At 43.4% G+C, this 27,123-nt stretch overlaps 2 protein-coding genes across 4 annotated transcripts in view; both read right to left on the bottom strand.

The window, feature by feature from the left end:
* Window positions 1-27,123, bottom strand: part of INO80 (INO80 complex ATPase subunit) — a 158,150-nt gene that overhangs the window by 48,987 nt on the left and 82,040 nt on the right. For both annotated transcript variants that reach the window (XM_066608638.1, XM_066608639.1), the window contains exons 18-26: window positions 26,231-26,348; window positions 23,690-23,775; window positions 23,443-23,610; window positions 22,045-22,178; window positions 16,615-16,682; window positions 15,423-15,516; window positions 13,467-13,641; window positions 9,212-9,349; window positions 1,794-2,019 (exon numbers count right to left, since the gene is read on the bottom strand). In XM_066608638.1, coding sequence (XP_066464735.1) covers window positions 1,794-2,019; window positions 9,212-9,349; window positions 13,467-13,641; window positions 15,423-15,516; window positions 16,615-16,682; window positions 22,045-22,178; window positions 23,443-23,610; window positions 23,690-23,775; window positions 26,231-26,348 — 1,207 coding nt within the window. The remainder of the gene's footprint in view (window positions 1-1,793; window positions 2,020-9,211; window positions 9,350-13,466; window positions 13,642-15,422; window positions 15,517-16,614; window positions 16,683-22,044; window positions 22,179-23,442; window positions 23,611-23,689; window positions 23,776-26,230; window positions 26,349-27,123) is intronic.
* On the bottom strand, window positions 2,840-7,007 carry LOC136633131 (lamina-associated polypeptide 2, isoforms alpha/zeta-like). 2 transcript variants are annotated; one of them, XR_010793234.1, is made up of 2 exons: window positions 3,997-4,356; window positions 2,840-3,300 (listed from the first exon to the last, which is right to left on the bottom strand). XR_010793234.1 is itself a non-coding variant. In XM_066608637.1 (2 exons), the coding sequence occupies exons 1-2, from the start codon at window positions 6,984-6,986 to the stop codon at window positions 3,272-3,274; spliced, it is 1,086 nt and encodes a 361-aa protein (XP_066464734.1). In that variant the 5' UTR covers window positions 6,987-7,007; the 3' UTR covers window positions 2,840-3,271. The 2 variants fall into 2 exon arrangements, 1 of the variants encoding a protein (XP_066464734.1); XM_066608637.1 differs by lacking the exon at window positions 3,997-4,356 and adding an exon at window positions 5,930-7,007.

Raw genomic sequence — 27,123 nt, 5'->3', positions numbered from 1 at the left:
CTCCGTTTGCAACAAATCCAGGTATAGTTTGAACATTCCCAAGAGCTTTGTTTGAGTCTGGAGACCTAGGAGTGAGTGCCTCATCCCTGCCTTTGCTGTGGAACCCAGAATACTAGAACTGCTGGTGTGATAGTCTGGGGAACAATTGCATACGACAGTCTGTCAACGCTAGTAGCGGTACGAGAAACCACAACAACGCGATATACTCAGAACACACTGTAGCCACACCTGTTGCCTTCCATGACTGGGCTTTCAAGAGGCATTTTGCAGTTGGTTAATGCTCAGTCGCACACAGTAGGGATGTCATGAGAATGCCTTCACAACATTGTCACACTTCTGTGGCTGCCTGATCCCCAGATTTAATCGCCAATAGAGCAGGTATGGGACCATCTGGGATGCCAACTTCAACAAACTACGAGTTTACACAATCTAAAGGCTCAGTTATAGCAAATGTGGACAGATACACTGAAGGATATCATACAGAATCTGTATGCCTCCATGCCTGCCCATATCACATCTTCTATCCACGCTACAGGTGGTACAACAGGGTACTAGAGCCTCCGTGCCCACCAGTATCACATCTTGTATCCAAGCTAGAGGCGGTACAATAGGGTACTAGAAATTCCATGCCTCCCCTATTACATCTTGTATCCAAGCTAGAGATGGCTCAACAGGGTACTAGAGCCTCCACGCTCATATCACATCTTGTATCCAAGCTAGAGACTGTACAACAGGGTACTACAGCCTCAATGCCTGCCTGTATCATATATTGAATCCAAGCTAGAGGTGGTACAACAGGGTACGAGAGACTCCATGCTCGCCTGTATCACATCTTGCATCCAAGCTAGAGATGGGCCAACATGCGGCGATTTTTCCCCGCGAGTAGGATATTGCAATTGATTTCTGCTTGTGTGCAGGAAAAAAAAGCACTTTTTCATCGTATGCTATGGGCGGTATTTGCTGCGGAATCTGGATTTCGCCGGACCCGCATTCCGCAATGCAAAATGAAAGGGTGAAATCCATGTTGAATAAGAATGCAATTTCCCTGCAAAAACGACACCATCCAGTGCGGACCTTGCCATTGTGGAACACCTTAATGCTGGGCTCACACGGCACGGTTTCACCACAGAAATCTTAAGTTTTTTCCGCAGCGAAAAACCGCAAGATTTCCGTGGGATAAGTGACGCACTAAGCCACGGGTTTTGGAGCGGCTTCGCTGCATGCTATTCCATTGCGGACGGCTCGCCCATAGAGATGAGCAAGGCTGCAGTGAAAAAAAAAGCCAAAGACGACATCCTGCGTCCCGGAAATGCGCGCCGCAGCATCGGCTACGGCTGGCTTTGCCGCGACAGATTGTTCGGCCCGTGTGGACAAGATTTTTGACAGATCTCGTCCTCATGGCTAGCTAACCCCAGGATTAGCGGCCGCAGACGGATGTGCCACAGCGAAATTCAGCGGCAAATCCGCCCTGTGTGAACCCAGCCTAAGTGTTTTCCATATTTGCACCATTTCTTCAATTAAAAGCTACTACAAGTGATGTAAATAAACAATAATGTGACATCTGAGAAGGATGTTCACAGAAAGCTGGAGATCTATACATGTGACTGGGGTGTCAACCTGTATGTTGTGCTGCATATAGTTATAGAAGCACAAAAAATTACAGCATAAAAAGACCACATGAGCCAGTCTGTGATTTCCTCTTGAGATAGATCGAGTATAATGGCAATGAAAATATATGCTATTCTTCTGCTCTTCTCCCCAGCATGGTTTATTCTGACATTTTCTTCACCTACCTGGGATCCTGATGAATGACCAACCATGATACGGCCGAATTGCCAAGAGACCACATGGATTTTTGGGGAAAAACTGTGAATCCCTTAAGACCCAATCACCGTGATGTTCGGGGGCTCCAAAAACAAGCAACTTCGAGACCTCTTGGCCCCCTCCATTTCTCAACATCTGTCGTTCGTATTCTGCACTTCGATCACTGCAAAAAGTGTCTATTGGTGCCGCAGTTACCTGAGAGAACAAAGTGTTCAATACAACATTAAATTCAGAATCTAAGAACATCCGTAAACTGACCCTTGGATATTAGAAAATGCCATTTTACAAAAACAGTTTTACATAGTTTATCCTATACGGTTTGGGGCACTGCTTCTCAAAAGACCTATCACAGTTTGAGCGGATTCAATGGCAGGCAACTAAAAAAAAATTATGGGTGACCTAATTACTATGTATAAATATATCAGGGAACAATACAGAGATCTCTCCCATCATCTATTTATACCCAGGACTGTGACTGTAACAAGGGGGCATCCTCTACATATAGAGGAAAGAAGGTTTCTACACCAACATAGAAGGGGGTTCTTTACTGTAAGAGCAGTGAGACTGTGGAGCTCTCTGCCTGAGGACATGGTGATGGTGAACTCACTAACAGAGTACAAGAGGAGCCTGGATGTCTTTCTTGAGTGATACAATATTACATGTTATATCATTGATTGCTTCAGAAGACTTTGTGAACCAGGGACTATTACTACATTATGATCTATTTTCCACAACAGATTTTGAAAAAGTAGCAATAATGTGATGGTTTGAGGTGAGCAACCCCTACAAAGTTTATGTATAAAAGGCCCATCTATTTTCACTATATGAACGAAAGACACGAATTACTTACCGGTAGTCCCTTTTCCAGGAGTCATCACGACGGCCCCATTACATATGGAGGTTGCCCTCTGACCCAGGTAGGGACAGGAAGAGTTTAAAAGCACCTCCCTTTCCACCCGTGCTTCAGTGACTTATAAATCATTACGGTGGACAATGTTTACTAAACCAAATTCGGTCATATTTACATTTAAAGAACATAAATTATTCTTAAAGGGGAGGGAACTATGGGCCGTCGTGATGACTCCTGGAAAAGGGACTACCGGTAAGTAATCCGTGTCTTTCCAGAGCGTCATCCCGACGGCCCCATTACATATGGAGTATACCAAATTATACGTGGCCCTAGGGTGGGACCACTGCCTGAAGGACTTTACGTCCGTAACTCAGGTCTTTGTCCGACTGGACGTTAACCCTGTAATGTCGGGTAAATGTATGTATACTCGACCAGGTCGCCGCCTTGCAGATCTGCTCGGCAGACGCCTGGCCTTTTTCTGCCCAAGAGGAGGAAAGAGAGCGAGTGGAGTGAGCTCTAATTTTTCCCGGAGGGTCGAGACCCCTGGCTTTATATGCCTCTTGGATGGCGGTCTTGATCCACCTCGCGATGGTGCTCTTAGTTGCCGTCTTTCCTTTTGCCAGCCCCTGAAATTGAATGAAGAGGTTATTATTTTTACGGAAAGAGCGGGTGGCCTCTAGGTACGCTAGAACAGCTCTCCTAACGTCTAGGTTATGAAATTCTCTCTCTTTCTCGTTACGGGGATTTTGACAGAAGGAGGGCAGAGTGATCGTCTGCTCCCTATGAAATTTTGACACTACCTTCGGAAGGAAGGCTGGGTCTAGTTTGAAGGTAATCCTGTCGTCTTGTATTACCATGTATGGTTCAATACAATGTAATGCTTGCAATTCCCCTATTCTCCGAGCCGATGTTATGGCAACTAAAAGGGTAACTTTTAGTGTGAGCATCCTCAAGGGGAGTTGTGAGAGGGGTTCGAAGGGGGATTGGCAAAAGCTAGTTAAGACTATATTTAGGTCCCAGGTAGGAAAGGTTTCTCTAACAAAGGGTCGAAGCCGTTCTGCCCCTTTGAGAAACCTACGCACCCAGCGGTGTTCTGCCAAGGGAAAATCTAGATAGGACCCTAGTGCTGCTGTATGGACTTTAAGGGTTCTAGGACTAAGGCCTTTTTCTAGGCCTGCCTGCAAAAATTCCAGGATTACGGGAATGTCAATTCCTGGGATTTTCCCTGGCTCTATTTTACAGAACTCTGTGAATTTTTTCCATATCCTATCGTAGATAGCTATCGTGATAGGTTTACGGCTTTTTGTTAGGGTAGTAATTACATTATGGGAGAGTCCCTTCCCACGCAGTATCATGCTTTCAGCATCCATGCTGCTAGCTTCAATTTCTCGACCCCTGGGTATGTTAGTGGGCCCTGGAGGAGAAGATCTTCTACGGCTGGTAGTAGGAATGGACCCCGGATCGCCAAGGCTTTTAGCAGGGGATACCAGGGCCTTTTGTCCCACATAGGGGCAACTAGTATGACTGACGCCCGGCTGGTTTGGATTTTCCTGAGGGTGCGGGGGATCAGTGGGAAGGGAGGAAAGGCGTAGGCTAGGTCCATGTCCCAGCTTTGGGACAGGGCGTCTACCCCGCGTGGATTGTCTCTGGGGTTCAGCGAGTAAAAGTCCTGGCACTTTGAATTTCTCTTCGTGGCGAACAAGTCTATCTGCGGTTCTCCCCACTGGCAGATTAGTTGGTCGAAGACTCGCTGATTCAGTCCCCATTCTCCTGGATGGATGCTCTGTCTGCTCAGGAAGTCGGCAGCAACGTTTGTGGACCCTTTTAAGTGGATCGCTGAGAGGGACAGCACGTTGGATTCCGCCCAGCGGAGTATCTCTGTTGCCAGTCGTTGCAGGTGCGGGTGTCGCGTTCCCCCCTGGTGACGAACAAATGACAGAGCTGTCATATTATCGGTTAGGATTTTGACATGCCTTCCTTTTATAAGGGGTTCTGCCGCCTGAAGGGCTTCCCAGATTGCCCTTAGTTCTCTGAAATTGGATGAGCGTTTAGCTACTTGGGGGTCCCAAATCCCCTGTAGATTTTGGTCGGCTACTTGGGCTCCCCATCCCGTTTTGCTGGCATCTGTTGTGATGGGTACGGTAGATTCTTGTGACCAAGAGGTACCTTTGCTTAGGTTCCTCTGTGAGGTCCACCAGCGTAGGGACTCTTTGACTCGGACGGACAGGCTCACCTTCTTATCCAGGGATGTCTGCCGTTTGTCCCAGTTGGCAAGGATAAATCCTTGTAATTGCCGGGTATGGGCTTGTGCCCATGGGACTATCTGAATGCAAGCCGTCAGGATGCCCAGCACCTTCATTGTTTCTCTAATGGAAACCGCCGTAGTCTGACAGAAGGATTTTACTCTTTGGGTGAGGTCTTCCTTCCTAGATGATGGAAGCCGGGATTCCTGGATGTGGGAGTCTAGTAATACTCCCAGGTACACCTTTTGTGTACCAGGGTTCAAGTCGGACTTCTGCTTGTTAACTATCCACCCTAAACTGTTTAGGGTGGATAAGACCATGGATAGGTCTATACGCATGGTCTTTTCCGTCCTTGACACCAACAAAAAGTCATCCAGATACGGAAATATGCGGATCTGATTCCGCCTGAAGTAGGCTACCATCTCTATTACGATTTTCGTGAATACCCGAGGGGCGGTGGAGATTCCGAATGGAAGGGCTGTGAATTGGTAATGTTGGATCTTGTCTCCCTCCCGCAGAGCAAACCTCAGGTACTTGTGATGGGCTGCCGTTATTGGGACATGGTAATATGCATCTTTAAGATCTATGGTGCACATTACACTATCTCGATCTATTAGTGGGACGATGGATCTTACTGTTTCCATCTTGAATTTTTTGTACGAGATAAATTTATTTAGGGCTTTAAGATTAAATATAGTCCTAATGGAACCATTCGTTTTTTTTATTAGAAATAGGGGGGAATAGAATCCCTCACCCCTTTCGTGATCGGGGACTTGCGCAATGACCCCTAGGTCCTTAAGTTCCTGAACGCCTTTTATGAGGTTCCCTTGTTCCTGTAGGGACCCCGGGGAGGTTATAAGGAATCTCCTAGGGGGTAGCGAGTGGAATTCAATTTGGTACCCTACTTCGATTATTCGGAGTACCCAGGGGTTAGACGTTACCCCTTGCCACTGGCTTAGATAGCCCGCTAATCTACCCCCTGTTTGTTCAGGGGAGGGTTGGACTTCCTTACCCCGACCTCCCTTGGGGTACGACCATCTTCCAGTCTTCCCTTTCCCTTTAACTTCGGGAGGAGGCTGGCGCGTCCTCTTCGGGAAGGATGGTTTCCTGAAAGGTTGTCTGTCAGGCAGGGTTTTACTCTTGTCGCCGACTTTTTCCAGGATTTTGTCCAGGACGGGCCCAAACATATATTCCCCTTGGAAGGGGATGGCGCAGAGCTTATTTTTGGATGTAATGTCTGCGGCCCAAGTCTTCAGCCATAGTGCCCTTCTCGCTGAGTTGCTGAGGACTCCGGTTTTTGCCCCGTATCTTACCGTCTCCGCTGATGCGTCAGCCAGGAAGGCGGTAGCCATTTTTAAGAGGGGGAGACAGCTGGCCAACTCCTCTCTGGGGGCCCGATCCTTTATGGAGGCTTCTAGCCTGTTTAGCCAGAGCGTCATGGATCTAGCCACTGAGGTTGAGGCTATGTTAGCCTCGATGGTGAGGGATGTTGCCTCCCAGGCTTTCTTCATTAATCCGTCGATTTTTTTATCCATCGGATCGGATAGCTGGGAGGTGTCCTCGAAGGGCAAGAGGGTCTTCTTGGCCACTTTTGCGATCTGGATGTCCACCTTGGGGGTTTCCCTGTACAGGCGGACGTCCTCGGTAGCGAATGCGAGCCGGTTTCGGATCTCTTTTGGAACAGTGATCCTTTTTTCCGGTTCCTGCCATTCATCTGTGATCACTTGTTGCAGCGTCTGGTTGACTGGGAACATGATCTTTCTTCTAGATCGGAGGCCGCCAAACATCTCATCCTGGATTGTTCTCGGCGGGTTATCTTCCTCAATTTGCATTGTTTCCCTCACCGCCTTGATGAGGTGCGCAATGTCGCTTGATGAGAAGTAATATTTCTTCTCGTCTTCTATGGGAACCGGTGGGTCCTCTAATTCCCCTTCGGATAGGAGCTCCAGCGATTCACCGGAGATCGAACTCGCCGACTCGGTCTGTCTAGGTCTTTTAGGGACCCGTGACGGACCTGGCTGGGCCTGGGGAAGGGACGCCATGGAAGCCTGCAGCTCTTCCCTTATCATGCAGCGGATATCGGATTTGAATGCTGCTTTCTCCTCTGCGAGAATTTTCCCCGTGCATCTGTGAAGGCAGAGCAATTCACTGTTATAGCAGTGCAAGTGTTGGATTCAGGAGCATTACTTGCGGTAATACACTCACTCCTCGCATAGGGGTTTTTTATAGCTCTCCTCGAGCCTTTTGTTGCAGAGGACGCATTTTTTCGATTTTTTCCTCGGGTCCATTTTCTTTGGACCCTCCTTATCCATCTACCCATGAAAGTGGGGGAGAGGGGAGACAAGAAAGGGAACATATATGCATCCGCTGTACAAGTGACCATTTGCGCATGTTTTGGCGTATAGCCTACTTACAGTTGGTAGGGTGTCAATCTCTCCCTCACGTGCTGAGCTGTCGCGGGTAGACATACTCACATACACTTGTCTGGCAGTCAGCAGGAACCTCCATGGAGTTTAGCCTGCTTTTATGGGGAGGATTTTCGAATTTGGCGCCATTTCCGGGTTTTCGCCGGTAGCCACGCCCCCTACGTTGTGCGCGTGACGTCACCACGCCGGATGACGTCACCGCTATGCGCCCGAGGTCCAGGGAGGCCGCCGCTGCCGTTCCCCTGCCAGGAGGAACTATCCCATCACAGCAGCGGCGGCCCGAACATGCGATCCGCGCGAGGGAGACCAGCGCTACTAGGCGACTGACGGCTCCGTCGGCGGCGCAGGTCGGGGATGCAGGGACTCTTGAGTGTGCGGCCCCGACCTCTACCCCTCCAGGGGGGCCGCACAGCGTGCGGTAAGTATTTCTTTGCGGTAAGTCTTCTTGCCTCCGCAGCTTCCTATCTCCTGCAGCTCTGGAGCTGCTCCTCTGTCCCACCGTAGGGACAGGAAGACACTGAAGCACGGGTGGAAAGGGAGGTGCTTTTAAACTCTTCCTGTCCCTACCTGGGTCAGAGGGCAACCTCCATATGTAATGGGGCCGTCGGGATGACGCTCTGGAAAAAAGTCTACATAAACTTGACGATAATTCGACCTTTTGGGCTTTTGTCAAGGTTACAATTGTTCTTCCTGTCAAATCTGAGAACTGTATAAACACAGCCCTATACATCTGGTTAAATTAAACTGTATTATATACTTAAGCAAAACAACCTACTATAATAGTCATGAGAAAACCGAAAAAAACTATTATAAAACAAAACCACTGCTTTATAAAAAGAGTATCATAGGCTACTGTGCAATTTTAAAAAGTGCAAATAAGTTTAGTGGTTATATAAAAAAAGCAGCATAAAAAGAATCTTTTACTTTAGTCCCAGTACTTGATCTTCATTACCTCACTGCAGTGTATTGTAGCAACAATTCTTTGTAATACTTAGTATTACAGTGAATTACAGCATCCTTTGGCAAGGCCTAATAGGTCCATGTAGATGGCATACCTGGACGCCATTGTTAGGCCTCTGCAGGTCATACCAACCGATCAGCATTCCGCAATCATGCTGCTGGTGCCTAATCTGTGATAGAAGGAGCCTCCTTCTGTCAGACTCATATAATACTGTTACATTTACCATGGCATTTAAAGCAAATCGAGGCTATTCGATAGCCAAGTTCCCTTTCCTCCTGGCATGAGACACCCGAGCCGGGCTTTCAATGCAGCGCTGTTACAAAAGGCACTTTGTATTGGAAGGAGACCGATTAGTGGTTGCCGTACAAGGTGTATGGGTGATCACTAATGAGTTCGCTACTAAACCCATTAGCATGCAGGGTAGCCAACCAGAATTTTTCTTTTTTTCTAGACCTTCAAAAATAACAGACCGTGAACATTTTTTTAATGAACACTGGAGCCGCCCCATTCAACGGGACAGAAGAGGCAGACTGCGCAAGCGCGTCTAATCAAGGAGAAGGATTCGGCCGGCGCCAGGGAGACGGGGACGCCAACACAGGGGGGGGGGACCCCCTGTAGGTAAGTATATAACTTCTGTATGGCCAATATTTAATGCACGATGTATATTACAAAGTGCATTTATATGGCCCTACAGAAGTCTTTAACTTCACTTGCTTTTGCGGGACAACCCCTTTAACAGAGAACTGGTTTTGATGACTTTGCAATCAATTTTAGTGCAGCTTTAATTTCTTTTCCAGTGGAGTCTAACAGATTAAAGCAAAACTCAGATTGGCCAATCTATGTGATTATTTTTTCCTTAATATATATACTGGCCAAATCATGAAAACAGTGAATAAAATGTGCTTACCAATGGGGAAGAGATACACAATAATGGTGGTAACTTGGTAACTTGGCAATACAGTACAAGTTTTTGATCGGCAGTTTGTTGAATCACATGGTCTGTAAACCCATAGACTGGCTCACAATGGCAGGTGAAAACCATGTTCTAGGGGGAAAAAAATTAACATTTGTAATGAAGACAAGAATGTATTGTGATAGTCTATAAATAATATTCTTCAAAATGGACAACATGTATAGTAAAGTCAGCTTTAAATTATGCAGTTCTAATGGATACCTTGCTCTATCCACTCCAACTATAAATACAGTTCTAAGCCTTACCAGCTTGCAACGGTTGGCTAAAGATTACATTAAAAAAAAACAAAAAAAAAAAAACATTATTTTTATTAATATCGGGTAAAAGGAATTCTGAAACCTCGTTTCCTACAGAGCCACAGGACACACATAGGCCCCTTAAGGATATGGGCTACGATTTTTGGGGGGATTTTCATCTTCCCATTTCAAAAGCCCTAACACTTTTATTTTTCCGCTGACATGGCTTGTTTTTTTTGTGGCGAACGATAGTTTTTATTGGTACCATTTTAAGTGTATATAATGTATCGTAAAACTTAATTTTTTTCTTTTTTTTAAGAGCAGGGAGAGAAAATACATTTTGCCATTCTTCTTTAATTTATTTTTTTTTACAGCGTCAATCATCCAGCATAAATGGGAAAAACATTTTTCCTGTGGGTCGGAACGATTACAACGATACCAAAAATATTATAATTTTTTTTAATTTTTTTTTTTACTTGTGCAAAATAACACCACCCTCCACCCCTCCCTTTTTTTCTTCCTTAAAACGGACAGGTCATCAATAGTGGATTGGCTGAGGTCCGTCTCTCAGAATCCTGACTGATTAGCTGAATAGACATATGCTGTCAGCACCGCAACAACACAGAGGTCGGAGCGGAAGCCCCCGCGACAACCTCTGTATAGTGTCCAGCGCTTGTAAATGCAGGCCTGGCTCCCACTGAAATCAATGAGAGCCATGCTTGCAGTTACAGGCACGTAGGCTTCCGCCCCGACCTCTGTGTTATTGCTGCGCAGACAACATGCACCGGCTCAGCCAATCAGTTTGGATCCGGAGAGACAGATCCCAGCCAATCAGCTATTGATTACCTATCCTGAGGAGGGGGTCATCAATAGTATTTCACTGGAAAACACCTATAATTATTTTTACATCGCTGCATTCAAAGCCCCAGACGGCTGAGTTTACACAGGATGGATTTGCTGCGGAAATTCCACACAGAATTTCTGTACGGCAAATCCGCCTGCGGCTCCTAATCCTGGGATTAGCCAGCCATGTTCACACGGGGCAGCCAATCCAATGCAGCACAGCTTGGCGGAACCGTCGATGCGGCACGGAATTGACAGCCGCAGCATGTTAATTCTTTTTTTCCCGTTGCGGCCTCACTCACTTTATGGGGAGAGAAAGTTGCAATGGAATGCCGGCGGCTGAAACACTCCAAAACCCGCAGAGAAAGCGGGTTTTGAAGCCATGGCTCTCCCGTGGAAATCTTGCAGCTTTTCGGTGCGGTCAAGCCACGAGATTTCCGTCTCATGGTAACCCAGCCAAACTTTTATTTTTACATAGACGGAGCTCTGTGAGGGCTTGTTTTTTGCGTCACGAGCTGCAGCTTTTATTTGTACCGTTCTGGGGGTATATATGGCTTTTATAATCACTTTTATTGCGCTTTTTAGCAGGTAAAAAGAACAAAATTAGCATTTTGCCTTTTTTCCTTTTTTACACGTTTTTTGCTCTACAGGATAACTAGCGTGCTCAAATTATAGTACAGGTCATTACGGACAAGAGGATACCAAGTATTTGCGGTTTTTCTTAAATTTTTTCATATAGATAGGGGAAAATGAGCAAAAGGGGTTCTTTTTATATTTATTTTTATACTATTTTTTGCTTTTTTTACATTGCTTATGTCCCTGAAGGGGACCTGAATCATAGCAGCTATGACTGCAATGCCTTATCACTTGTAATAGCAATCATTGGCAATGGCAAGCAGAGACGATTCTGACATACAAAGGATTAACAGCAGGGGTCGCTGTTCCTTATGTTACCCTGCCGGAGGCCAGCTATCAGTAACAACAGTCTCCCGCTGCATGCCGGCACAGGCTCACTTCTGAACCCGCGCCACTCACGGGACCTGTTGCGTTAAGTACCTAGCAGCCAAAATGTAAACTTGTGTTCTGTAATGTTAAGGGGTTAAAATAGTTAAGCTGGGTGCACACAGGGCGGATTTGCCGTGGACATTCCGTCTGGAATTTCACTGTGGCAAATCCGCCTGCGGCCGCTAAGCCCCGCATTAGCCAGCCATGTGGATGAGATCTCATCCATACGGGTCGGCAAATCCATCGCGGCAAAGCCGGCGTTGCTGTGCAGATTCGCCGGCCGCGGCACACCCGTTCTTTTTTTTCTCCGTTGCGGCCGCGCTCTCCTCTATGGTAGCCCCGGCCACAAAGGAAAAAGCGCGTGGCCAAGCCGCTCTAAAACCCGCAGTTAAGTGCCACGGGTTTTGAAGCAGCGCTATTTTTGGCGGAAATCTTGCGGGTTTTCGCTGTGGCCAAACACGCTATAGTAGATTGCAGTATGGAGAAATTGAGGAAAACATGTCATATGTAGATGATCTGTTGCTGTATAAGTGAATATCTTTGGAAAGGTGAATATAACAAAAAGGGGATGCTTGACTAAGTTTGAAGAAATTTGGGGAAAAAATGGTCTGATATATATAATTGATAGTTAACACAGAGGGCTTGTTGCATTGAGGTATTGTAGAAAAGTTGGTGGGGTTTGAAGGGGGGGGGGGGGGTTGAGAAGGGGAGAGAAGAGTTAGTTTCTTTTTTTCCCCCTAAATATTTTCTTTTTGCTGGTAGTGGGGGTGATTATGATTTGTTTACATATACCTATGACTCATAGTATTGTTTGGGTGGGAAAATGATAAGTTTTATGTATATTTTGCTTATGCATGTATAAATTAGGGGTAATAAATAGAGCCTCGTGTGACAAAGACTGTTAAGGCAGCTGTTTTGCAGTCACTGAAGGTTGCAGGTTCAATCCCCGTGTGGTTAAGGTAGCTGGCTCAAGGTTGACTCAGCCTTCCATCCTTCTGAGGTCGGTAAAATGAATACCCAAGCTTGCTGGGGCATAAAAGATGACTTGGAAAGGCAAACCACCCCACAAAAAACAGTCTGTCAAGAAAACGTCATGATGTGATGTCACCCTAGGAGTCCATCATGACTTGGTGCTTGTCATGGCTTGGGACTTTGTGGTTTTCGATGTAGATATTGGTGCAAATTTTAAAGTGACCCAATCCAACGTGTGAGCATAGCCTAAGGGCTCATTCACACAGGCACATGCAATTTCGGTCCATGAAAAAAAAATAACCACCACTATTACCGCATGTGTATGTGCGCATTGGCATGTTTTTTATGCAGATATTCTTTACATCCATATTACATCTGTATTTACTGTGGTTTTCATATGCACAGAAAAACAAAAGAGGGCCTAATTCATGTAATTTTTCTCCCCACCATCTCCTGGCAATATGTATAAAAAAACGCACTGAATAAGTATGCAATTGAGTATTTGCTCTTTTACACAAACCCATAGACTTTAATGGGTGATTTCTGTCTGTAAAGGTCCAAAATAAGGCATGTCCTTTTTTTATGTGCATAAAAAAAAAAAAAAACTGCCGGTCTGAATACAATAATGAAAATAAATGGTATTGTATGCTGCTCATATTATGTCTGTAAAAAAGGACAAAATAAAATGTTATATGGACAGAAAATACATCCGCATGAATGGGCCCATCACCTCTATTACCTTTCCATCTGTAACAAAAACCTCAGTTTTACTACTCTGGTTTATCTTAATGATGTAACGTACAAATCTCTTAAAGGTTGTCATTTTTTTTCTCTCAGTCATTCATTTTTTAATCAGCCTGATGAAGAGACCTCGGGGCTCCTAATGTTTGCAGCTATAGTTTTGCCGATTGGCCAATAAAGGAATCACTCCTATAATACTTTTGTCTTTTTTTTTTTTTTAAAGAAAAGTATTTACCAACATATAAGTGTAATCTGAAATATTTACATTATTTTTGAGTTCTTCTAAATGGCTGGACATATATAGCAACCTGCATGATAAACTGATTATTATATGGAGGCTATTGACAAGTGTTCCTTAGATTTACACACCAGTAATTGGCCTGTAATCTTACTTGCAATGCAGGAGAAGCATGGATCCTGGGAAAAGCAAGTGGAAAATCTGCCCAGAGGATAAAGTCCTTGTTCGTCAGGGTTGCACGTGTCCTAACAGACATTCTCTTCTGCAGCCAAAAACGATTATGTTGGAGCCTGTAGGCTTCTTTCAGAGACATGAAAAGTGCTAACCATCTGCAACAGATCAAAGGGAATTTGAAAAATATAACATTAATTGTAATTTCTAAGTCTTAACGCAAACAGTTTATGGTCTGTGAAAGAGTCATGTAATGAGGTTATAATTAACGATGAGTAATTATTCGAATTATTGTGTTGGGATCAGCCCGATTTTACAAAAATAATTCGGAAATTGGACAACCCGATCAAGATTTCCCTTAAAGTCAATTGGAGTAAAAATCTGTTCACCAATTTGGCCTCTGGAAGGTCCCCAATTAAGCTAAAGGCCCCCAAATTGCGTGGAAATACAGCTATACATCTGGGGAACACTGTGCTCATCCCAAAAAATTGCTTAAAATGTGGTGTGAAGTTGTTGCAATATTGGGCCAATCACTCCTGGTTATTCCAATAATCGCACATCATCACGAATCAGTTGGAGTACAAAGGTGTCACTGAAAACCAAAAGACCCACATAGCATCTCCTAGACCAAAAATTACACCAAGCAAGACAACAGATGTAATGGTTTTTTTTGTTTTTTTGTTTTTTTTTGTTTTAACAATCCATGTCATTTTTCAAAGGGCAAAATGATATCAGGTGAAAAGACGACTCAAACACAGGCCTCTTCCAAGTAAAACCGCTTTGACATTTTGATACTACTTCAGAAAGGTCGTTAATAGAGATGAGCGAACGCACTCGTTAAGGGCGATTTCGCAATCGAGCACCGCGATTTTTGAGTACTTCACTACTCGGGTGAAAAGTACTCGGGTGCGCTGTGGGGCGGGGGGTTGCAGAGGGGAGTTGGGGGTAGCAGCGGGGAACAGGGGGGAGCCCTCTCTGTCTCCCTCTCCCCCCCACTCCCCGCTGCAACCCCCCGCCCCACAGCGCACCCGAGTACTTTTCACCCGAGTAGTGAAGTACAGGTGCTCTTCGACTTGCGAACAGGTTCCGTTCCGGAAGCCCGTTCGCAAGTCCATTTTGTTCGCAAGTCGAACAAATGGTAGTATAGAGCGGGATCGCGGGTGGATCCCGCTCCATACAACGTCGGGTGCCGGCTGTCCTTACAGCGGGCACCCGGCGGCAGCAGTTCCGACGAGCCACGCCGCTTGTCGGAACTGTTAACACTTTAAATACCGCTCTGACAGCGGTATTTAAAGTGTTAACAGTTCTGACGAGCGGCGCGGCTCGTTGGAACTGCTGCCGCCGGGTGCCCTCTGTAAGAAACAGCTTGCACCCGACGTTCAGGGGGCCCGTACAGCGTCCCACGATGAGATCGCGGGACGCTGTGTGGTTGCTAGGCAGCCGGGGACCTCCTGAAAGGCCCCAGGGCTGCCTATGCTGAGTGCCCATCAAGCGCACGGCTTGCTAGGCGCTCTGCATAGACAGCCCTAGGGCCTTTCAGGAGGTCCCCGGCTGCCTAGCAACCGCGATGTGACTGGACAGGCTTCTATCAAGCTGTGCAGAACAGATAGTTCGTATCTAGCGAAATTCGTAACTCGAATGTTCGCAAGTCGGGGACTATCTGTACTCGAAAATCGCGGTGCTCGATTGCGAAATCGCCCTTACCGAGTACGTTCGCTCATCTCTAGTCGTTAATCATTTCTTCTCTTTTCCTACATGGAAGTACATTTCCTAGCGCGCCATAACAAGATCTGGGGTTCATACAAAGTCCCAGTTTTTTTAGCTCACTCTGCCACTAGAAAGATATTAATAATCCTTAACACTACACAGACCTTCCCAACGAGCATTTGTGAATATATATTTATTAAAACAGAAAGCCCAATGAACATTTTCGGTTTACCTGGCTTGGTGTCCGTGACGCATTAGATTGCTCATCTCTGCAGGAGAGATATTAATGAAACGAAGAAAAGAAAAGCAGCTTTCCTCATCTGATCCTGTATTGCAGAACAAAAAGAGGTTAAGCCAATAACAAAATGGCAAATTGTGGTGTCATTTGGACTGCATTATGGTTATTATTACCATAGATAGTTCCCTGTGCATATATATTGTTTACGGCCTTTGGTTCTCTCACCTGTGTATTAGTAATCTAAGTGGCTGCTTAACGTGATTCTAGTGGTTTGAAACTACTTGGTTATTCACCTACAAAGGATTCCCTCATTAGTGGAAGGAGACTTTAGTGTTCTTAAAGGGAGTTTGGTCAGCCTTTTTGACCATGCAAAATATCTGACAGCGTTAGGAGGGGGCGCAGGGGGGGGGGGGGGGTAGTCCTTTATCCCTTAAGTGCTCTTGAAGCTGCTTAACAACTCTCATTGACAGATGTAGCATCAGACCAATAAGCAGACTCCATAACAGGTCTATGAGCCAGAACATGGCTAGCTGGTAACAACCAAATAAGCACTTCTGTGTGTTCGTTTTAGTGACTGGTCCTCCACCAATCAATACCTCTGACTTTAAATGGAGTCTGTCAGCTTGATGGTGCGGGCCATTCTGAAAGTATTATGTTATAGAGTCGAAGGAGCTGAGCAGATTGCTATATAGTTTAGTAGGGAAAGATTCAGTAAGACTTGTATTTTATTAATTTAAACCTCTGTATCGCCTGAGCTGAACAGTCCAATGGGCGGTCCTACCCGCAATTGGTCGTTACCTCTGTACATACAGTAACATACAGCCCCTAAATTAGTGCTTGTCAGCAGCTGTACATGGTCAAAACTTCTACTAGACTCCCTTTAATACATTTTTATTTAGCAAATGTATTTGATTCTGTAATGAAGATTGTGTTTCAAAAAAGTTTGACTGATATCTGATGGCAAAGTCTGCTCCTCAAGGCCAATGTTGCTTTTTACGGAATAGGACTACCTAATGATCGGTGATATATCCCCTGTGCTGAGAAATTTATGGAATTGCCATAAATCTCAGATGTTCAAGTTAATTAAGGCATGTGATACATGGTGGGAAGAAAAGTATGCAAAAAAAAAATGAGGCAATAGGCCAAAAAAAACCCTTAAAAAACAATAAAAATGAAAAATACTTACTTTTCCTATGGAATAGTGATTGCTGAATGTAATCTGGTGCAAATGGAGAAAGGAGAGAGTGCAACCACCTACATACAAAGAGAAAATCAATGTATGCTAAAAGGTTTTATTAACTCCTTAATGTGCAACAATATAAACTATCGAACCACTTTAAAGACTAAAACCGGAAATTGATTAAAAGAGGTTTTCCTATGAAAAGAATGGTTTAGTTAAATCCAGCCCCTAATTATAAACACTTTTTTATTTGCAATTATTTAAAAAAATGGTTGTATCCCAGAAATGATCCAGGGATTATTCAGATTGCTAGATCTGAAGTTGGGAAGGAATTTTATTCCCTAAAATAAAGCAAAAATTGGCTTCTACTTCCTTGTGGTTTTTGCTTTCCCGCAGGATAACAGGCTGAACTGGATAGACATGTGTCTTTTTTGATCATTAGATACTATGTTACTATGTTAAGACACAGCAACTGTAGAAGGAGTCCACTCGCCAAAAAGTAATCAGTGGAGCAGGGACAGAAGCAGGACTAAGCATGTTTGACAAAGAATAGAACAGCAGGCGGCGTCATTCTAATATTAGTCCGGGAATATTTGGGGATAGAAATTAATTTTTAATAAGTGTAAATGGGGGGAAAAAAGCACTGGATTTGACTATAAACAATATTTTTTCATGGGATATCCCTTTTAAGTAGCAATTAATATTATAGAAGATTATGTCCAATTAGCTCTGGAAACATTATAACATTAAAGGCCCATTTAGACACAAAGATTATAGCCCAAAATTCACTCAAAAGCGTCTTTTGAATGATAACCGTTGCGTCCAAACGCGCGGCCATCGTGCTCTATTCGTTCATCACTCATTTCTAGTTTTCTAGAAGAAAAAAAAAAATCGCAGAGGCAGAAAAAGTCTGTATTTGTATCAGTAGCCCCTCAAAGAATAGACTATAACTAAAAGTAAACTTTTATTTCTAGCTTGGTTAAAAACATACACATAACAGGGCACAGTAGCCACATGTATAGGAATTAGACGAGATTCTTCACTCTAAGACTGGGCTAAGATGAAAACCACTCAACCTCAGACAAACCGATAGCATGGGCCATGCCTTTCATCTGCCTTTGAGATGAGCCAGCACAAAATTGGCAGGAGGAATGATAAAGGGATAGATTTGGTCCCAGTATTCAACGCATCCGAATGAAATCCCAGAAAATTGATATCCGCAGTGTGATAGATCAATTTCAGATGTTTTGACACAAAAATCGGAAATATAGTGTTCAGAACTTTTGGTTACATTCCAAGTAATGATATCTGTGGATGTAATTTTCAAGCTCAGATGTTCATGGTACTGTTCTGAAATGTTAGAAATGAGCGATGACTTATCAGAAACCGTTCTCAGCGGGACACCAGCTGAAAGCATGGAGAAGAAAGGAGCTGTATACAAAAGACAGCGCTCCAGATGTCTTCTGCATACCCCACTTGGAATGCTTAGCTGTATACCAGCTGAGCGCTCTGAGAACACAGCAGCTGTATACAGAAGACAGTGCTCGCCTTCATTTACACACCGATAACGTCTTAATTAGCTACGTAAAAGCTTATGCAAAGTGAACGCTCAAAACTGTGACAAACTGCCCTGTGAGCGAATTTTGAGCAGTCATCTTGCCGTGTAAATGTACACAACAATTATTGCTCAAAAGATTGCTTTGCGTATACAATGATGAAATCGGATGCCTCTGCATGATACTTGCAGGACATACATGCAGGAATATGTTACATCAGGAAGATTTCTGAAAGGCTTCTCCCTTTTACATGAAATCAGCACTGAAATGTATTTTTCTGCACAGCATAGCATTCAGGATTATAAAGCCAAAATCAAAATCTTTCAAGATAACCTTAAAATTATCTGTCTGTTGTCTCCAAGTCATATGATCCGTGGATTATTCTGACTGCCATTATCGGCTCCACGGATGCCTCCACCCTATGCCAGTCACTGTACTGGCTGCCCGTCCAATATAGAAGATAATTTACACTCTACAATCTCATCCACAAGACCCTCCACAGTGCTGCACCGGCTTATAGTTCCTCCCTCATCTCTGTTTACTAATGAGCTTAGGCTAAATTTCTCTCTAATCGGAACCTCCAAGATTTTTCTAATGCTATGGCATTACATCATACCGCAGGAGCGATCAAAGCATCGCAAGTTGTGGTACCCTGTGGGGGAATAAGTAAAAATAAGATCAATAAAAAGTTTTACTATTAAAAGAAAAAAGTTGAAACCTCCCTCTTTTGCCATATTTATAATAAAAGAATCTAAATAATAAAACAAAAATACATATTTGGTATCACAGCGTCTGTAAAAGTCTGCTCTATCAAAGTAACATACTATTTACCCCAGGACGATGAACATTGTCAGGAAAAAAAAAGGGCTCAGAAATGTGCTTTTTTGGTCACAGTCTTCAAGAAAAAAAATTCATTATAAAGTGATCAAAAAGTCATATGCATTCCAAAATAGCACCAACACAAACTACAGGACGTCTCAGAAAAAATGAGCCCTCAAGCAACTTTTGACGAAAAAATAAAAAAAGTTAATGCGCTCAGAAGATGGCGGCTGAAAATGTAAAAAATATTTGTATCTTTGAAAAAAAATACAAGTAATACAGCAAAAAAAAACAAAAAACATCAAAACTATATAAGTTTGGTATCGTAGTAATGGTACTGACGCATAGAATAAAGTTATCCTATCATTTTTGTTGCAGTTTGCGCGCCGTAAAAAACAGGAGGCACCGAAAGATGGTGGAATTTTTTTTTCACTTTACACCACTTAAAATTCATTTAACCCCTTCCCGCTCCAGGGCATACCGGTACGTCCTGGCAGCCTGGTACTTCCCGCAACAGGGCGTACCGGTACGTCCTGGAGATAGCGCGGGATCACATAAGATCCAGCGCTATCCCGCAGCGGGAGGCGGCTGTCAGTCACAGCCGGCGTCCCGCTGTAACAGCGGGGGGGCATCGGAGATGCGCCGCCCGCTGTTAACCCCTTCCCTGCCGCGATCTAAGTAGATCGCGGCAGGGAAAGAGTTCACAGAGGGAGCGCGGCTCCCTCGTGTCTCCGGCCGGAACTCGCGATGTCATCGCGAGAGCCCGGCCTGTCGCCATGGCAACAGGACGCCAGACACTGGCGTCCTGTATTGCCTGTGCCTATAATCGCTGTATAAGAGATAAGGCCTGGCAGAGCAGGTTGCTCTGCCATGCCTTATGACAGCGATCATAGGCACAGTGTTGTAAGTCCCTCAGAGGGACTCAAATAGTATTTAAAAAAAAGAAAAGAAAAGTGTAAAAAAAGAAAAATGTAAAAAATTTTTTTTAAAAACCCCTTTTTTAATGCTTTTTCTAATATTAGCATAAAAAAAGGGAAAAAAAATTAAAACCCCACATATTTGGTATTGACGCGTCCGTAACGACGTGTACAAAAAGTTGAACACACTTTTTATTTTGTACGATAAAAAGCGTAAAAAACAACGCTAAAAAACAGAGGCAAAATGCTAATTTTTAGCATTTTGCCTCCCAAAAAATGCAATAAAAGTGATCAAAAAAGCCGTACATTCCCCAAAATGGTACCGATAAAAACTACAGCTCGTCTCGTAAAAAATAAGCCCTCATAGAGCTCCGTACATAGAAAAATAAAAAAGTTACAGGACTTTGAATGCAGCTATAGAGGAAAAAAAAGATTTCCAAAAAAAAGGGGGTTTTATTGCAAAAAAGTGTAAAAACCTAAAAAAAATATAACAGTTTTGGTATCGTTGTTACCGTACCGACCCGCAGAAAAAATTTAGTGTGTCATTTATGCTGCATGATTAACGCTGTAAAAAAAAAAAAAAATCTATGGCAGAATTGATGCGTTTTCTCTTCCTGTTATCATTAAAAAAAAAAATTTTAAAATTTTACGATATTGTCTATGTACCCAAAAGTGGCACCGATAAAAACTACAGCTCGCCACGCAAAAAACAAGCCCTTAGACGGCCGCGTCCACGGAAAAATAAAAAAGTTATGGCTTTTGAAAAATGGAGATGGAAAAATACCAAAAAATCGCTTGGTCCTCAACGCCAAAATAGGCCGTGTCATTAAGGGGTTAAAGCTTTTCAGTACATTAAATAGTAACATTTAAAAATACAGCTCGTCCCGCAAAAAAACAGCCTTCCTCCAGCTACGTTGATGGATAAATAAAAGAGTTATGATTTTTTAAAAGGATGGGAGAAAGAAAAAACAAAAATGGGGGAGACAAAAAAAAAAAAAAAAGAACATAAAACATCCCCGTGTCTTTAAGAGGTTAAGCGTTTCCTATAAACACATCTTTTTAGGGAGGCCTAACATATTTCTTAATCTAAACTCTTCTCCATATACCCTGTTTCTACACACCTCCTTGGAAACATGAGCCCCTGCATCCCCCACACATCCTCTCTCACATTTATCTACTTATACACAAACACAGCTGGTGATAGACTTACACACCTTTACGTATGTATAGTACCCTATGTGTATACTTTCTAATAGTCTAAGCTCTTGCAAGCAGGGACCTACGCTCTATTGTTCACGCTTTGCATCTGTTTGAAGGGACTAGATCACCAAAAAATGTTTTGTAATAATTGAAACCAGAAGAGACATTATATTTTTCTAATCTGTTTTTATTTTCTAACTGTAAATTTTTTATTCTGCTGTCTATACATGACTATGGGGGCGGCCATCTTTCCTGAGCTACATTTCACAGCATTTATTGAGATGCTTTACAGCAGCTTCACGGGCCGTTTATACAAGGGACAGAAGGGGAACACCACTGACTTTTTTGGGAGACTGTTCTAGACTTGTTCTTTGACCGATGCAGAGGTGATTTTACAGGGAGGGCGAGTAGATAGTCATAGCTTATACCCATTGTGAATGGTGGATCCTGTGTTATGTATATATAGATGTCACCTCTCAGTGTAATCCTGTCTGTCATGTTAGTAAGAGAACTGCTGCAAAGCTTTCTCTACAGATCAGGAAGTCTCAGACCAGTATTAGGCTCCGTACAAATCGCTGGATTTTTGTACTTTTAAAAAAAAAATTATTTTTTAAAGTGTAGATTGAGAAAAAAAACCACCTCACCGAAAATTCGTTAAAAAAAAAAAGTGTTTTAGCACAAAACTGTGATTTAATAGATCCATTTTCTGATGACACATTCCCTTTAATACTGTATTTTATGACAATTTGTACGTTTCCCCAGATTTCTACAATGCTGCAGAATATGTTGATGCTATATAAAGAAAGATTATTATTTGCTTGGATGTATCACAAATGCTGCTATTAAACATAGAATAGGATCAAGAAGAACAGTCAACAATAGTGATCTTCAACAACTTCTTCATTAACATGCCAGTAAGCTTGGTACTACATATTTAGACTCACCTGTTTACCGAATAATTGAAAAATTCTGTGTTTCCCTGCCGATAGAGAAATTTTGATATCTGGTATGGTTTTAGTGCCAAGTACAAGGGAGACCGAGTTTCTTGACGTTCAAATAGTTCTGAGTGATTGCACACCTGGAGGACAGGAAGAAAACTAGTTAGAAGTAGCATTAGTATAGCTGACATACATAAGTGTAGGGTCCTGCATGCATTATGGTAAACCTAATGCTGCTGAAATCTTGCCCACCCCATGGGGATCAATGGCTGAAAGTGTTTACCAGTAATACTGGTAATATCTTCTGCTCATTGACTGCTGGGGGCAGTTGCATGTATCCCTACCCTAGCCACAAAGAAATAACTAGCATGATTGAATTCACTGCTTAGCACATCACTAGCCAAAATCAGCCTTAAGGCCCATTTAAACCCAATGATTCTCGCTTAAAATTCGCTCAAAGCAGTCTTTTGAGCGAGATTTGTTGGGTCTAAATGCACGGACATCATGCAGTTTTCGTGCATGAGACGTTCTTCGCTCAATTCTAGTTTTCTTGAATTGAGCAATGAACTCTTATCAGCGGTGCAGGCTGTTCTCATAGTCGGCAGCGTCGATAAGATTCTTTCAGCTCATGTCCCGCTGGTAGTTCACAGCGGGACGCGAGCTGTAATCGCGGGGAACAATACAGATGTTTGCTTATGCAAAACAGCTGTATTATTCACTGAATGACAGCGGCGGTGTCACGCTCCACCTGCATAGCTATTAAGTAGCTACTTAGCTACTATAGACTATGCAAAGATGATCGCTCAAAACTGTCACTCACACTTAAAAGTATCCATTAGTTTATTTTCTCTTCCCTAAAATAATAGTACATGTGAATAGAAGAAACTTTTGTAATATACTTTAGTTATGTGAGAAGTGTCATCTTACTTCACTCCTTGCAACCTGTGGTTCCCCTTTCCCTGCAGACTCCGCTCAACTTCTCTTACTTTTCTGTAAAAGTTACAGATTACCCAGGACTGTTACTGTAACAAGGGGGTTTCATCATCACCAACACAGAAGGGGGTTCTTTACTGTAAGAGCAGTGAGACTATGGAACTCTGCCTGAGGATGTGGTGATGGCAAAAATTGAGAGAGGAGTTTCAAAGGGGACTAGATGTCTTTCTAGAGCACTATGATATTACAGGATATAGACATTAAAATAACCAGTGGAGTAGTTGATCTGGTCTTGCCAAATAGACACACAGGATGCTAAAGAGAATTTTTGTGCTGCCCAAAAAGAGTTTGGTTCAGGGAAACGCCCAGCAGCCACAGAACCATCCGTTGCCTTGTTTTTCTATGGGAATCTTATTTTCGATTGTTTGAAAAAGAGAATTGAGTTTCAATCAATTCATTTTGTCTTCTCACCTTCCTGAATTGCATAACAAGATTCATGAGACTACTGGTGGTGTTCTGTGCTTGTTGAGTTGTGCCCATGGAGGACTGAAGGAGGTCATCAATGGATATTTTATTCTTCAAGGCTTGATAGAGCAATTTTTGTCGACTAGTCAGATTGCAGTACATAAGGATTTCAATCTGCATTTACAAAGAAAAAGTTAATAGTTGCTTAATATTTCCATTTTTACAATTACACCCCAAACTAAAAAACTCTCACCTTATCAGACAACTCATTTTCTACATCCTTCTTGATCCTCCTAAGCATAAAAGGTTTGAGGATCATATGTAGCCGAGACAGCTGATCTGAAAAATGAGAAAACATACTGATCAAGCACTGCGTAGATTCAATTTTATGTGCAAATAATTTAGAATAGCAGATTCCAAATCTATGCACAAATGCGCACATCTATATGGAGTGTTAAAGGTGTGTTTACCAGCATAAGTGCAAAAACTGTATTTCAAATGTTCAACTATTGTTGCCTCAATGGGGTTGGCTCAAGATTTTAATTTATCCTCTTACAGGGAATAAGTGTCAGATTGGGTCTGATAGCTGTAACCCCCAGTAAATCACAGGAATGTGTGTTTCACCTTATTAAAAGCAGGATGATGGCTGAGCATGCACACTGCCATTCCATCCATTTCCATGAATTCCATTTTTGTGAGAGGTGGGGATCCCAGTGATCGGATCCCTATCAGACACTTATCTAAGTAGGGTCAGGGAGCAGAGTTTAAACAAAACTTTTTCCATGATGTTATGGTCATCAAAAGTTAAAAAACAAACTTTCATTTTCCCTGTGTGCTGCTGCCAAAAGTGCTCTGCAGGCGGGTTTTCTCCCTGAAGTGCTCTCAGCTCTCCACATTGAGCCATTCCACAGTTGTCAATTAGGACGAAAGAGGAGTGGGATGTAGAGCAATACAACAGAGAGCAGAGTGCACTTCAGGGAGAAGGACCACTTATGGGGCACATGCGGCAGCGGCATGCAGGGGAATAAAATAAGTTTTCATGCTCTATTCCACCACAAACTAGTCTGGAATGAGCAGCAGAGGTCACCGACTGTATTGGGAGATGAAAACCTCAGTAGACTCTAAATGTTATCAAGGCATATTTTCCTACTTGGCACCTTACTTTTGCATAGGGACACATTAAAATAAATGCAAAGTGTTTACCAAGTATTGGGGCTCTTATCAGATAAGTGCTAATGTACCCTGAGTAAAAGGAGATATACATATACATATATATATATATATATATATATATATATATACACACACACACACACACACATACACACATACATACACATACATACACACACACATTTTATGTTTTTAGGTTGGGATTTTAATATCCTAAAAGGTCTCAAGTGGAAGACTACCAGGGCAATAACAAAGGAGGAAGATACTGAAGGCTGCCTTAAGACTCTCTTAATCCAAAGGTGGTCAAAAAGTAAGAAGTCAAGTATTGTACTAAATATTTACCATATATTTACACTTTTAAAGGGGGCATTCCCAAGATAGACTTAACATATCACTGTCGATAACCCTATTGATCCTGAGGAACAGGGGTGCCGGGTCCCTCCTCCGCCTCACTGCACTCCTCCTAGTGTGGAGGAGATTGAGTAGAGCAGCGGTGTTGCATATGAGGTGCCACTCCATTTATGTTTAATGGGGCTGACAATAATAGCTGAGCGCTGGTACTTGGCTGTTTCCGCCAGCCCCCTTGAAATTTATGGCAGCCGAGCATTCAATCTGATGTCATTGCAGGTGCATACAAGAGTCCGCTGAAGGGGAGAACATAGAACCTCCGTTATCTGAACTGGTTGGGTCTCAGCAGTGATATGGCGGATAGAAGTCTATCTTGGGAAAACCTCTCTAGGGTATGGACACTAAAGCCCTCTGTTAACGCATTACCTGTACTTCTTTATGCCTACCTGTGGTATAAGGGACTGTCTTGTACAGTGACAAATCCCACGGAAGGAACCTTCTTGTACCTCCTATATTCTCCCAACGATTATCTCATAAATAAAACCTGTCCAGTATGTATCTCCAGGTACTAGTATTACTCTATGATACAGGGGATCATGTTAAGTATTCCCAATGGTCTCCCATCCATTGTCAGAAAACCACTGTGGAAGGGGAGGACCCTCAACTACTTTGTAACATTAGATTTCCCTGCCCATGGGTAGGTGGTCCTCTGTCCTGGATTTGTCAAGGGTGAGATGGGAAAAATAGCAGAATACATGCATTTCATACAGCCTAAACCTGCAATGCAACCATTCCAACGATAGGTAGAATTTTTTTTTTTTTAAAGCTATCCCGCAATAGAAATAATGCAGTTCAAACAATTACAGGTTTATTATCTGATCACACCAAACTTTTTCAAATCACTGTCTGGGACTCTAAATCAATAGCCTATCCTTAGACTATGCCATCAATGTATGATCAGTGCGGGGTCACTGGAATGGGCTGAGCTGCAGTACCAGGCACAGTCACACATGTATGAGCAGCACTGTGCCTGAATAATGATGAAGTGTTCCAGTGAGAGCCATAGCGCCTTTGTACAGATTGTTGAGGGTCCCAGAGGTCGTCCGATCAAATACTGATGGCCTAGCCTAAAGATAGGATATAAATGTAAAGCCTTGGACCCCCCCTTAAGGAGGTAAATTATGTAAAATTGTATTTTAAGTTTGCTTTTATGGTGGCCATATATAAACATAACCAAATGGTTTGGCACATAAAAAGTACCATATTCACTTACTTTCATCAATGGCAGACTTGTTCTCTGCATGACTTTCTATATCCTTTGAAAACCACTCATTAAATTCATCATGAGAATCAAACAACGTAGGCATAATGAAATGTAACAGGGCCCACAGCTAGAAAGGGGAAAAAAAAAAAAAGAAGAGAACAATTTTTACTGTTTACATGGAGAACAAAAAAAAACAAACAACTTTTAAATTATTATACTGTTTCCAAAAGATACATAGTACCCATACAACACTCAAACTTAGAGGTCCTGCAAAGCCTTAGGCCTCATGTCCACGGGCAAAAGAAGAATTAAAATCCGCAGCGGATTTTAACTCTTCTCCTGCCCGCGGATCCGCATCCCATAGGGATGCATTGACTACCCGCGGATGGTCAATAAAAGTGATTTTTTTTTTAAATGGAGCATGAAAAAATCTGGACCATGCTCCATTTTCGTGCGGGTCTCCCGCAGGCTTCTATTGAAGCCTATGGAAGCCGTCCAGATCCGCGGGAGACCAAAATCGGAATCTACTCACCTGCTCCGGATCTTCCCTTCGCCGCGGCTGCATCTTTTCTCCGTCGCGGCCGGATCTTTTTTCTTCGGGCCGGCGCATGCGCGGGGCACGCAACCAACGTGCCCTGCGCATCCGCCGAGCCGAAGAAAGAAGATCCGGCGGTGACGGAGAGAAGATGAAGCCGCGGCAAAGGGAAGATCCAGAGCGGACGAGAGGTGAGTTAACTCTTATTTTTATGCCTCATGTCCGCGGGGCAGGAGGGACCCGCTACGGATTCTCTATGGAGAATCCGTAGCGGGCCCGATTTTCCCCGTGGACATGAGGCCTTATACTACCTAGCCAACTCAGGGCTACCCCTAATACGAATGTGATGGTTTAATTAGTTACTGAT

The sequence above is a fragment of the Eleutherodactylus coqui genome, chromosome 6, assembly GCF_035609145.1.
Source record: "Eleutherodactylus coqui strain aEleCoq1 chromosome 6, aEleCoq1.hap1, whole genome shotgun sequence".
NCBI classification, from domain to species: domain Eukaryota; kingdom Metazoa; phylum Chordata; class Amphibia; order Anura; family Eleutherodactylidae; genus Eleutherodactylus; species Eleutherodactylus coqui.
The sequence above is the reverse complement of the archived record's forward strand: the minus strand, read 5'-3'. Positions and strand labels throughout refer to the sequence as shown.

Coding starts and splice junctions, on each gene's coding strand:
- LOC136633131 (XM_066608637.1), bottom strand. CDS start 6,986: ATGATAAGGGAAGAGCTGCAGGCTTCCATGGCGTCCCTTCCCCAGGCC. Junction 3,301..5,929: donor GTACCCCAAGGGAGGTCGGG/GTAAGGAAGTCC, acceptor ATTCAATTTCAG/GGGCTGGCAAAAGGAAAGAC.